This window comes from Rhipicephalus microplus, chromosome 1 (genome assembly GCF_043290135.1).
Source record: "Rhipicephalus microplus isolate Deutch F79 chromosome 1, USDA_Rmic, whole genome shotgun sequence".
NCBI lineage: Eukaryota > Metazoa > Arthropoda > Arachnida > Ixodida > Ixodidae > Rhipicephalus > Rhipicephalus microplus.
The window spans coordinates 64,454,676-64,468,678 of record NC_134700.1 but is presented as its reverse complement, the minus strand read 5'-3'; the positions used below and the strand labels follow the sequence as shown (position 1 = coordinate 64,468,678).

The 14,003-nt window shown below is 45.0% G+C and overlaps 1 protein-coding gene across 1 annotated transcript in view; it reads left to right on the top strand.

Annotated features, from left to right (window-relative positions):
- LOC119178724 (protein MIS12 homolog) overlaps positions 1–12,857 on the top strand; it is a 28,673-nt gene extending 15,816 nt beyond the window's left edge. Inside the window, exon 5 of the mRNA XM_037429961.2 lies at positions 12,581–12,857. Within this exon, the coding sequence (XP_037285858.1) occupies positions 12,581–12,832 (252 nt within the window). The 3' untranslated portion in view covers positions 12,833–12,857. The remainder of the gene's footprint in view (positions 1–12,580) is intronic.
- Positions 12,858–14,003: the final 1,146 nt, after the last annotated feature.

Sequence of the window (14,003 nt, the reverse complement as noted above, 5' to 3'; positions counted from 1 at the left end):
TCCTCGGCAATGGCTCACTGATCATGGACGCGCATTTTTGTCGCGCATACTCAACAACCTTTTGCGCTCTTCCTCAACGCAACACAAACTGACTACTTTCTATCATCCTCAAACAAATGGCCTTACCGAACGCCTAAATTGCACCCTCACGGACATGCTCTCGATGTATGTCTCATCTGACCACCATGACTGGGATCTAGCGCTACCTCACAGGACATTTGCCTATAATTCATCTCGTAATGATACGGCAGGTTATTCACTTTTTTATATGCACTATGGCCGTAATCCGACCTTACCACTGGATACCTTACTACAGACTACTACACCTCCGCCGAGCAAATATGGACGTGATGCTATCACTCGTGCCGACCACGCACGTCAGATTGCCCGCTCTAGGCTGTTGCCTTTACAAGCAACCCAGAAGGCTCTCTACGACAGCAAGCATGTCGACGTTGACCTCTCACCTGTTTCTCTAGTTCTTCTCTGGTGCCCAGTTCGTCATGTTGGATTGTCAGAGAAGTTGCTATCTCCGTAGAAGGGACGTTATCGTATCATACTACGGGTAACGGACGTTACCTACGAGGTCATTCCAGTCTCCGGGACTAACCTGTCTGCAAACACCAGCAGTGTAGTAGTCCACGTCAGTAGATTGAAACCATACCGCCCTCCTTCTGAAGAACACGTATAAAGTGCACCCAGTTGGTGCTTTTACTACCGGGGGGTAATGCTACGTAGCTATCGCATGAAGGGTGAACCATTCTGTGATCAGAAGATGACGAAGAGGACTGGTTTGCTCGCTCTGTGTGCTGCGCTCCGATTTTATCAATGTAAATACACTGCCAAATAGTCATGTCACGTCTCATTTTACGCAACAATATAGATAGCGACGCGGTGAAAAAGTGTGTCGATTATAAGCATATTTGCCAATGGCAATCTTTCGACGAGGTGCTTCCGCACGGTCCGCTGACCTATGTCGCATGACTTCACAAACTGTATGACATCCGCCTGCACACCTCGCCAATACAACTCTGTAAGAACTGGTCCGTTATCCTCTTTTGTCTCTGGTGACCCGCCAGAAGGCCTTCATGAGCTATCTTCATCTTGGTGTTCCGGAAGCCTTTGGGGGACTACAATTTACTTCAGGTCTCGCATTTCTTCCGTGTGGTGGCATTGGAAGAGAAGGTTGTGTATCAGTACAAACTCAGTAACTGCTGACTTCTTCAATATGACTTTCTTCCCCAATGCGGCAAAGCAGGTTTCCAATGTGGGATCTGTGTGCTGTAGTTTCTTCAGCTCTTCCCGGCTCATATCTAGGGGTTGGATCGAAGGAGTCAGCAATTTTTCTCCTTTTTCCTTTCCTTCACTGCAGCTAGTGTCGCATCACCTTGTAGTTCTCTATCTAATGAGCATGTGTCTTCAGGTTGTTCAACAAGCCCAACTGTATCATAGTGACTCCGGGCGCGTTTTCGTTGTTGTGCCAGCTTTGGTACTTAGTGTGTCTCTGACAATACACCTTTGTTACCCAGCACAATGTCATATAACAGATTCTCCATACAAACAGCAAGTACCTGACCTTTGATGTCAATCAATCTATCAGTTTATTACTATTCGTAACAAAAATGAAGTACAATGGGTGATATTTATACAGTTAGAACCCTAGAACTCAGCACGAGTTGTGGAAGGGGTCCCTATGACAAATATGGTTATTTAAATTTGTGTACAAGAATTTTACATATAGGTGTATACTGAACAAGACAAATAATTAACAAATAATTCAATAGGCAAAACGAAAATAGAAACTATGCTGTGTGTAATAATAAATAAATAAATAAACAAATATATATATATATATATATATATATACACACACACACACATATACATATATACACACACTGTATATAAGAAAAAAAACATACAAAAAAATATTCTATACGTAGGTGTATGCGAAACAAAACAAATCGTTGTATAGTGAGTAAAAGAAAACTATTCACAATATAAAAGAAATAATAAAAGCAGAGAATCAAGGTACAACTTTGCTTCGGACAAATCTTGCGCAGACTGGTCCAATAAATGAATGGTACGGGTGGTACCCGTTAGGTGCCCACTCAGGAACCAGTGACCGTTTCACCACGAGTGTTGCATCCGGTATCCTGTAATACGGTCACCAGCTTTCCTTTCAGATAGCCTTTTACTGTCGGCATCTCCTTCGACCCATTGTCGCAACTTGCGTTGGTCTGAGTCCCCACAGACATGTCGGGAAGGGGGTTCTGCTCTTTTTTGTCTGGCCCACCTTCGATTGCTTTGGCTTGTAGCGCTTCTTGTGCTCCCAAGACTGAGCATGAGGCCTCTTGTCGCTGTTGAGAGTTCGAGGGACAACTATCGAGTCTGTGCCCAGTCTTCTTACAAATCCGGCACGACATCAGCTTTGGTGCCCAAGATTTCGTCCAGCAATCGGAAGCTCAATCACCCGGCTTGTTGCACAGAAAACAGAGCGGCTTTTCTTTGTCTTAGCTTGCAGTGTTCACATTAGCCGCAGCCATCAGTCTGCCCTTTTCATCCTTTCTTTGAGCGAAGTTCACGATTCCCTGAGCTTCCAAATATTGATCTGCCATCATTGTTAACGTGTCTAAGTTATCGCATCCTCGTTCCTTCAGGAAGACACCTAACCCCTCGTCTCACTGCCTGAGGAACTGCTCGGACATCATCTTGTCTCGTAGTGCGTCACAGGTTTTGGGAGTCGTCGCCAGCTCTTGCCAGTGGTCGAAGTATCCACAGACGTCCCGTGAACTGTCGATCTGTTTCAGCATTCTCGGGCCGAGCATCCCTAAACTTTATGCGGTATCTCTTCTCTGTGTAACGCAATCACTGCAGGAGCATCTGTTTGAACTTGGCGTAGTCCGTCTTCCCCAGACATCCGTCCTACCACGGTCAGTGCTTCTCCCGTTAGGCACAAGCTCTGTGACAGGGCCCACTTGTTGGTTGGCCAGCCTTGGCTCATGGCAACCCTCTCGAATATCTAGATATACGCATCCAGTTTGTCGCTACAATCATTATAGGCAGAATCATTTTGTTTGGGCTGCGGACACTCTCATTACCATCCATATTATCGTCCACACAGAACTCGTGTTCGGACGCTGCACCTTTGCGACACGACGTCGCTCCCCGAGGAGGAGCTTTTTAGCCTCCATACTAGCTAACTCACGCTCATGATCCTCCTGCGCTGCTAACCATGCCTCCTCTCGATCCTTCGCTCTCTGCGCTCTCATTTCATTTTCCTCTGCACTAATTCATGCCAGTAGTGCCTCTCCTCGCAGCCCCATTTCTTTCCCTAGCTCAACTAGCTTTCTCTTCTCGTCCATGCTCGACTGACACAATCAAACAACGTGAGGCTGTCAGATGTAGTGACAGCTTGGTCTTGTCTCACGGACTCCAGAAATATGTGATGATTATGGACATTCGTCATGTGGGTTGCTGCTGCCGGACGAGAAAGGATTCGTAGGAATGCTTTAGAGTTAAAAAGGAGGAAAGAAAAACTTTATGAAGCACTCCAGAGAGGAGGAAATAGAAAAGCAATAAACTTCAAAACTATGTGTACAGGGTAAAGGCAAGGATGCGTAGTAGGCAGTCTTAAACTGTTCAGAGTTCAGCTACGTTTCTGTTCAACCCTGTCGAGCGCGTAGAGTTTTTGCCTTTAAAAGGGAGATGCGGGTCGAAAAACGCGAGTTTTTTTCAATATTACCGATTCTTTATTTTTGCCTGTTTTGACAAGATTAGTACCTGTACTGTTATGAAAAAAATATTACAGGTCCAGACTTAACTGGAAATGCTTTAAAATCTCATCTAAAGAGCGCAAGGTGCTTGTTAAAAGGTCGGAAGTGTGCATTCTCGAGCACCTTGCTGCCGATAATGCACCGCTGCTAGCCATTGTTGATCGCATGAGTCGAAGAGTCGAGCCTCACTTTTAGAATAACAACAGTTTCTCTCGGGGATGCAGCACAGAAAATAATAAAAAGAATCACTCTTCTGTGCGTTTTTCGAGCGCCGCGACTGGCTTATCACATGGTACGAATCGGGGACCGCCATTGGCCGCTGCGCGCCTGTATGTGCTGTGAAACCTATTTGCGGGGTCCATGTCTAGTCGAGCAGCGCAGCTGAATAATGCTTTTCTCGTGTAATTATCTCCGTTATGAATGAAAAAAAGGCATTGCTCGCAAGTGAAAGCCGTTGTGCGGCGTGCTGTCTAGGAATAGTCTACGAGCAGCTGGTCCGATTTGCGGCAGTTGTTGGCTTGCAAAAGCCAATGCATCAAAGTCATTCACCACCGTCAGCCGGAAAATTCGTGATGCGGCAATGGATGACGTCAGCACCAATCTTGAGAGGTTAAAAGAGCTCGCAGTGAGAGTACTTAGCAGGGACGACATTGCCATTATGTACAACGGTATGTGGCACAAACATGGCTGCAAAATGACATGACACTGGACTTTGTTTGGATTTCGCTCTCCTGGCGAACTTCTTCCTAGTTTGCAGTTGGCACAAGGGTCTGCCAAATGGAGTGGGAGTTTGGCAAGCGTTTCATGGCCCTGTCTGTGAGCAAAATGTCTGCGAGGAGTCGGCTCGAAAACGCCGAGAAGGACAAACTCATGGTGCTGGCGTATTTTAGTCACAGTGGCCACTACGAGAAGGATTGTTCTTTTTGGTGTGCAAATTTCATCTGATTTAATAATCTCTTTCATAAATAAAAACTCAATTTTAACTTTAAAACACGTTTTTTTTTTTTCAAAACACAAATTTTGCCATTTCTTCCAATGTGCCCCTCCTTTTTTGGGCATTTCTAGTGCTCGGATCTGCATGAAATTTCACCCAATTTTTTTCCAAAGTATGACAAATGCAATTATCAAGTTTAAATTTCGACATTTTATTGTATAATGAAAACATTGTATGTATACCTTTACTAGGGCAGGTGAAATATGGACTTTTTACGTCTATTATTTTTCACGCGTATTACATGTTCTTTATGTACATTCTAATAAGTTATTTGCATTCTAGACTTTATTTGAAGCATTATGAACTATGAATGGTAAAAAATTGCAGAAATTCAGGGATAAAGAGGGGGGGCAAAAGGGTTAAGGTTTTAACTTTGTCATGTTGCAGAGCTAGAAGTGTGTAACTTGCAAGAAAACTAATTAAATATTTGAAATCAGCTTAAAAAGTTCCATAAAATGCTCAAGTTTCATTCCTCTGGGGTGAATATTAAAGAAAAAGTGTCTTCGAGTAGCATCTTCCCTTAAGGTTAGACAAGAAAAACACTGCCTCACGGTTTGGAGCACTGTCCTCCCATTGTGGCATGTTGATCACTGTCCTCCAATTGTGGCATGTTGGCCGTCGTGCGGCAGGGCAGAAGTAACACGGAGGGTGCACGGTATGGCACGGTCGCCCCACATGGATGTGCTACCGTGTGCAGTGTCGTGTATAACACACGGCGGCCAACTCAGCACGGCGGGCCGCGACTCCCGAGCCCCTTGATCAGTCAACGGTCAGCGGTGAACTGTCTCAGACGCTAGGACTCATCCAACTTGTGGCCATTGTCACAACTACAGAGAACAATCTTTATGAATTGATGAATTGGCAAAATCATTTACCGACACACTCAAAGGCCTCGGTGAGCTACGTGGTGTGGTTTACCGCATGGACCTATACAAGGGATTTCAAGGTGTAGTCAAGCCCGCCCGCAGCATTGGACTAGCTCTCTGTGAAAAGGTCACGACCAAACTAGACAGAATAGAAAAAATTGGAGTGCTTGTGCCTGTCACCGAACCAACTGAATGGGCAAGTCAAATGGTAGTTGTGGTAAAGAAAGACAAGATAAGAATTTGCTTGGATCCTGTCGACCTTAACAAGGCACTCAAACGACGGCACTATCTCATGACTACGCTTGAGGATGTCGTGACCAAGATATACTCTGTCAAGTACTTTTTTGCATTGGACGCTGATACAGGATTTTGGCAAATTCCACTTGACAAGCCCAGTTTATATTTATGCACCATGAGCATGCCATACTGAAGATACAAATTTCTATGGATGCCATTTTGAATTTCCACAGCACCTGAAATCTTCCAGAAAGCAATGCATCAAACACTACAAGGTCTCGATGGCGTCGATGGAGTCATGAATGACATACTGGTATGGGGTTCAACTGAGGAGGAGCATGGCAGACATCTGCAAAATGTTTTGCAACCGTGACTAAAAGTAAACCTCAAGCTGAATGAGGCCAAGTGTCACTTCTGCACTACCAAGGTGCGCTATCTAGGGTAAAAGTAAACCTCAAGCTGAATGAGGCCAAGTGTCACTTCTGCACTACCAAGGTACGCTATCTAGGGTTCAGGCTGACCGACTAAGGACTCTCGATTTACCCGAAAAGAGCAGAAGCGATTCTTGCAGTTCAAGTCTCAGAGGACACCAAGCAACTAAAAACATTCCTGCGAATGGTAAACTTCGTTGCCAGATTTATCTCGAACATGTTGGAGATAAGTGCACCACTGCCTGGCTTACTGAACAAGGACAATGCATCGGTGTGGACAGAGGCACAGCAACAAAGCTTTGAGAGCCTGCGAAAAGCCGTGTCACAAGCACCGGTCCTGGCATACTACGACAAGACAGCCCATTGCAAGTAGATGCCAGCTAACATGGAGTAGGACCAGTCATCCTGCAGAACGGACATCCCTTTGCCTCTTCTCGCTCACTGACAAAGCACAAGAGAAGTATGCACCAATTTAAAAGGAGATGTTAGCCATTGTACATGGTTGCACCAGAGTTCACGACTATGTCTTTGCACGGCCAAGCATCTCAGTGGAAAGCGACCACCGCCCACTCGAGGCAATCTACCAGAAACCGCTGCACCAGTGTCCATTACATGTCAAAGGATGCGACTGACACTCCAAAAGTATTCGCTTAGGATTATATATAAACCAGGAACTGAGATGTTTATGGCAGATGCCTTGTCTCGGTTTCCGTCAAAAGAAAAGGTGCCAGAAGAAGAGCACTTCCAAGTAAATGATGTTCAAGAGTTGTTATTCTCCACCGAAAAACTGCAGCAGATCAAGCGTAAGAGAAGTCACGACAACAATCTATGTACCATGAAGGAATATGCGAGTACCTGGCCAGAGGACAAAAGGTCAGTCCCTGAACAAATTCGAGCTTACTGGCCGTACGGTGACGAGATTTATGTCGAAGATGATATCCTCTTCCAATCCAACCGACTGATCATTTCCAGCAGCATGAGGAACCATGTCCTAAACCTCCTGCATGCAGCTCATGGAGGAGCAGAAAAGATGAAACAACATGGCAGAGATGTTATGTATTGGCCTGGCATGTCAGCAGACATTCAAGAGAAAACAGATCGATGTGCAGGAAACATAAGCCCAGGAAAGAACGACTGTTAATGATGAGCCACGAAGTACCCAAACTGCCCTGGCAAACAGTTGGTATCGATTTCTTCTGCCACGAGGGAGAGGAATACGGGGTCATTGTCGGCTTCTACGTATTTTTTTTTTTGAGATTCAATGCTTGAGGCACACGACCGCTGAAGCCGTCATCATGTTCTGCCAAGTAAAGTACTCTTGGCTACTCACGGTCTTCCCCGTAAGCTTATCAGCGACAATGGACCACCGTTTAACAACCACAAATTTGCTGAATACATGAGCAAGTGTGACATCAAGCACACCACATTGAGTCCGCACTATCCATGGTCCAGTGGGATGCCAGAACGAGCCGACCAAGAGGTGGAGAAACTTCTTAACAAGACTATTTACGGAACTGCAGGCAGAGGCGTATTATCCAGGGTTCAAAAGGTTCAAATGAACCGGGCCCTCCGGTCTTAGGCGCCCCCCAAGGGCCAGAAAAAATGGCTGACTTTGTTGTTTTGTTCGTAAAAGTTTAACCCTTCTGCTGGATTTCCTGGATACAAACAGATTATTTATTTCAATAGTCAATATACATGTGTTATAAAATAAGGTTCAGTGAGCACGATTAGTTATGTATATCAGAGACGCTGGCTAGAACCGCAAGGAATAGTACGTAAGTGGCAGAACTCATAAACATGTTTCAAACACACACAAAAAAATGGCGTGAAGACAAAGCACAGCAAGCAATATAAAATGGCAAAGCATCTTTAGAATCCAATCGATTCAAACAAACTACGCGCTCACGCATTTGGGGACTGACGAAGCAACTGCGGCAGCGTCAATGCTGTCGGACAAGAAAGGCTAGGCGTGTTGTCGCAGGTGCTGTGTCCGCTGGACGCCGGAGCAGGAGACGTGCCATGTGCGGAGCTCTTCGGGCGTTGGCGTCCGACGAGCTAGGTATACCTCTCGACAATGTTGGCCTCCCGAAGTTTGACGTCCGGCCAGGCCAACGCGTCTTCTTCGCTTCAGCTTCTGGCTTTGTCTGATCGGCCAACGTGGCCTGTTTCCCTGTTCTTGTGCACGCGGCAGGTTTACACGTGCAGGGAGGTGACATTCAAGACGAGCTCACCATTTATTTCATTGCGTGTGCTCTCGCATTATGATGCAGCTTTGTCGTTTTCTCAGAGGTGTTAGGAAATCTCATCAAAACATGTTTCTAAGAGGTTGTTCGTTGTGTAACGTGCATAGTGTTGAAGTCAGCTCACAGTATTGTAGCCTGTGGTAAAAACCTTTTACTCGCCCAAGACCATGCATCATGTACATAGAGGGTCCAGTGGATCGACACATAGAGCAGCCTGACGAGGATTTTAGCAGCTGCGGTCTGACACGCAATGTGAAGGCGCATAGAGAGTGATTCCTGTTTGAAATATCGTTTAATGCTCTGAAGCCCTATGGAAGTGAATATTGCCTGCAAAAAATGTAACTCTATCACATGTTTAAAAGCGAACAATTGGTGCCTAAATGAAAATATCTGTGGTCGTTTTTCGAGTTTTATTAAAAGCCTTTTTGGGAAAGTTGTACATGGATCTCAGTTTCTATAAGTGCCACAATTTCTGAAACATTTTGCCCACCACCTTCCCGTATTGAAAAGATTATAATTTAAAAAAATCTGTATTAGCTGTTGTGATCAGTAGACTTATACAATATGCATAGCAGTACTATATCGAAATGCTGCCTAGAAGAGCTGAAATGTGTGTTGGTGTATAAAATGAAAAGTAGATAGACGATTGGTAGCCTAATTACTGAAAGTACGTGTGAACACTTTCTGAAAAAGGCCCACCTGTCAACTTTGGCAGTGCTCGCCCGCAGGCAATTAAAGAGTGTGATATCGAATCAGTGAAGCTGAAGCAGATAGAGGAAGCTATTTCGCACAAAGGTGCTTCCTGATTTTCCAGGGAAGATGTCCTCTCTTGAAGTAAGAGTAACCAATGCTATAGGTTAAGACCAATGAAAAAAAAAAAAAAAAAAAACACATGGTGCTTGGACTACTTCTAAGTGTCGTATGCATTCCTTCTTTTCGTTTTGACTTCTCGCACAGTTTAGTCCCTGTTTAGTATAATCCAATGAACCAGACAAATCTTAATGCTGTCTATGTGTCGTGTCCTGATATTGTTATTCGTTACAATGGCAATCTCTCCACGTGCTCTGCAAGAAAGAAAACCCCCAGGTGATATTAATCACTCCGGAGACACTTAGAAAAAATATGGTTTATGTTTTTTGCAGGTAAATCTAAAAAGTGTCAAGTCTCAAGCACAACCGGATGACAAAGTGCGTAAGAAAGAGGGTAGGGCGAGACGGGAGGGGCCCCCTTTATTATTATTATTTTTTTGAACCGGGCCCTCTGCACTGTTAATCCGGCCCTGACTGCAGGGTTTTACAATGCCCCACTAGAGTGGAGAAACACACTCCAAGAGGCAAGCTGTTGCAGTACCCAATCCAGCGAATGATGGGAAGAAGAACAAGGACACAGCTGCCTGTCCACACCAAGCTACTAGAGCCTAACACAGTGCCTTTCAAGCAGGTAACGCCAAGACTCAAGTAGATCCGCCAGTTACAGAAGACGTAGTACAACAAAGGCACAAGAGATCTAGCACATTTACATCCTAGATCCGAAGTCACAGTGTTTAACAGCCGAATTTCCAAGTGGCATCTAGCGATTGTAATCTCCGAAGACCCAACACTGAGATCGTACATTGTGGCCAACATAGATGGGGAATAGTTCCACTGCAACCAAGAGCATATCCGAGCCCACAGCTCATCAGCAGCTACATCGCCACAGCTCCCGGGACCACAACACCAACTACTAAGGTGTTGTACCAGAAAACGCCAAGAGCCGCGACGCTTTGTTGAAGAGTCCTGAGTCAAGCCATCTTCTTTCAAGAAAGAAAAATGTTGCTTATGGCGTTGCTGCATGTGTCACCGTTATCATTAGTGCCACAAGCATCATTTCCCCTCCTCGGCCATATGCTGATTAGATAAATGTTCTTTTGTCGTCAGACATCGACGCATCCTGTTGTTTGCGCACTGACTCGTACAGCGTCCCACAGTCACCGAGATTTCTTGGGGTACTACTTACTTTGTAAAACCTAAATCCATAATAGGGAGACATGTTTGGTTAGAGGCCACGGTTATGACGGAGTGTGGCACAGTTATGTTGCGCCCCAGAAGAACACCAGGAATAGGCGTGACGATACAATCACCGTCAAGCACGGGAGAGGTTGTTGCCAATTGTTGCTTTTGGTAGTATCCGACTGAAGTCTGTGGTACAGAGACTGTTCGGGAGTTGGGGGCGAGAATCGGGAAGCAGAGGAAGATCTAAACAGAGAGTGCCGGTGGAACAGTCGATGAGGGTAGAATGTGTCAATATGAAGTCTATCCCAAAGATGAGGTCGTAAGGGCAATTTCTCAGCACTGTAAATAAAGCAAAATCATGGTAGTTGCAAAACTAACCCGAGCGGTACACATTTCAATGACTGCCACAGTTCCACCATCGGCGACATGGAGGACTTGAGTTACGGCAGGTGTGAGTACTTTCCTGATGTGGTGACAGTGGTCCCACCTCTACGAAAATGTTGGCTGCAGTGAGACACCTTGTTCCACTGTACTATGTCAGTTCCTAAAATGCTCTTCAAGTGGTATTATTGTCCTTAACACTGCCCCTACCGAAGGCAAGCTGGGCTTACTTGCATTAACTTTGTAGAGTTCTCCTTTGCTTGCAGAGATGTTGCAGTAAAAAAATTTAAATATGCAATAAAAGCATGCATTGCGATGTAGAAGTGTATGTATGCTTGTATTTGCAATGTATTTTTTGGCCTTAAAACTCTAGCCAGAGGGTTAAAGGAGTACTTACATGAAATTTCTTGTTGCTATAAATAAAACATGGCTGTCAAGAACTTTAAAAATGGAACCGTAAGGCTTGGGATTGCATTGCATATATTTTTAATACCACTATCGTATAGGGGTACTTATACAACAACTGTGCCTCACTGGCCTCACAATTTTTGCTGCAATGCGATGCTGGGGGCCTGTGAGTCATAACACGGCACATCATTTGCTGCAGCACATGACAGTTAATTAATTACAGGTCACTCATTATCTACTAGTTTCACTTTCAGTTTGAGAGAGCTCCAAGAACGGCAAGCCGCTGGGTGCAAATATCGCTACCTAGCGTGTGTAGCTCTTGACCATGTCAGGGCACAGAACTGTGACACACCTCAGCACGGTCAGCATCAAGGATTCCTTTCAAATAGGAAACAGGACTTCTGTGTTGCCAAACGCAAAACTTTCAGCGCGTGCGCCGTGGCCACGCACTCACGACCAGCCGCCAAGAAGTATAGAATGCTGGAACAACTGGGCACAAGTAAAATGGTGGCTATGACATCATCATAACTTGTTTTATTGACTGCAGCGCGGTAACGGGAGGGAAGTAAGGGAGTCCCCGAGGGGTCCTTTTAGATGGTGTCAGTGTCTTCAATATTCAAACATCGAAATCGCTGTAAAACAGCTTCCAAGCTATATTCGCTGCTGATAGTTTACAGATGACATGCGCTTGTTTGCAGGAATCGATCCCGCAGGCTATCTCGGTTGTGAAATTTTGTGTCAGTACTCTAAAGAAGCACTTTCAGTTTTAGTACTGAGGGGGCGGCTTCGTGATGACGTGTCCAGACAAGTGTGACGTCGCGGGGAGACGGTTACTCGCCAAATGCTAGCAGCAGCTCTATTATTTTGTGTTGTTTACATGAACCACGTAAACAACGAGAGAATCATTGTTCATCGACATTGATTTCTGTGATTGAGACTGTATGCAGGACACAGACTTTGTAAACCAAGTGAACTCTGTTGACTCACAGGGATCATGTCCATTGTGGTGGGGCTGCTTTGAGTATGCTGGTTGATGAAAATTTTAAAATGAAAGTATGCTGGTTGACGAAAATTTTAAAATGAAGGTATAATACTTTATATATCTTTTCTTGCTTTAGTGCATAGAGAGTGTTAATAGTGCATATCACAAGAACAAAACTTGACCCTTTCGGTGTGCGTCAAGATCATGTTGGTACTGCTTTAACAACTCATTGTCTGCAAATGTTGTCACAAACACTGTGAATGTATCTATACAGGAAAGTGCCCGACAGCACGCCCTTTCAGATGAACTGGCCCGGCAAGGTGTGTTGCGGGAACAACTGAAGGTCAAGCTGCAGAACATTGAGGAGATGACACAGAGAGCTGCTGACAAGAACGCCACCACCAGAGTGCCAGCAGAGAGTATTGCCTGTCTGCATCTGGACCCAGATGTGTTCATGTTGCTGACAGATGCTGATGATGTGTCAGGAACTTTTGCGAAAGAGAAAGCTGCACAAAATATCCTGTAGCTCAATAAAACTTGCTTTTGGGCTAGTTGGTTATTTGTCATATTGTAAGGTATTTAGCGCAACCCCGACTTTCGTAAACACTCGCACAATCACTCACACAACCACCCGAGTTACATACACAGCTTACAGCGCTCACTACCAACTGTTTATTGCACCGAAAAGACCTTCTTATATATGTACAACAGAGTGCGCAAAGCGAACAAAGAACAAAGCTGCGCATATGAAAAGCCTTTAACAACAGCGCATCTGCAACCGTGTCGGGCAATTGTGATGAATATAGCACCACCCCACAAAAAAGGAACAGGTGAGAAAAAAATACGAAAAGCAGAGGACACCAGCTAGAAGCACTAAATCCTTGCATCGAGAAAAGATATTTCCTGTTTATGTATCACCAAAGACGGCTCGCTCATTCAGATGTTCTTATCTTTGTCTATAATATATGCTTCCAACAGCAAACGTGCAGATAAATTGGAGCTTCTTCCGAGAACCTGCGTGTCTGTGAATCCTGGTTCACAACCACATGTGGCGGTATGTGCCACAAGGTGTGCATACTTGTCCTCGTTTCTCTTAATTTTTAGCACATGCTCCCTAAGCCGGTCATTTAGGCATCTCTCGGTTATGCCGATGTACACGTTTCCACAGGATAAAGGGATCAAGTATAGAACTCCCATGGAACATTTGACGAAGGCTTTCTCATGTTTTTTCCGGCAACCGTGTCTCTTGCTATTGCAAATGCTCGGACACAACTTGGCTAGCTTATCTGGTGCTGTAAAGACCACAGCGACACCATGCCTAGCAGCGACCTTCTTAAGGTTATGGGGGAGCTTGTGCAAGTACGGCAGCACTTGTGGCTTGGAACCCAAAGGATCCCGAGCAGCTTCATCCCTTTGTGTTCCACGTTTCATCTTCTGGAGTAGTGACTCGGCGACCGTGTTTATGACCGACGAAGGGAAGCCCGCCGCCGTCAATTGGCTGATCTGATCATAAAAACTAGTACGCATGTGGTCTGGACATGACTTAGTCAACGAAGATTCTAGGCAAAGTGAAGTAATTCCTCTTTTAACTATCTTAGAGTGCGCAGAATCATACGGCAACAATCCCTTTTTCACACGAGGTTGGTAATACCAACAAAAGTGCTCACTGTTCCACAGCAGCTTGAGGTCTAAAAACT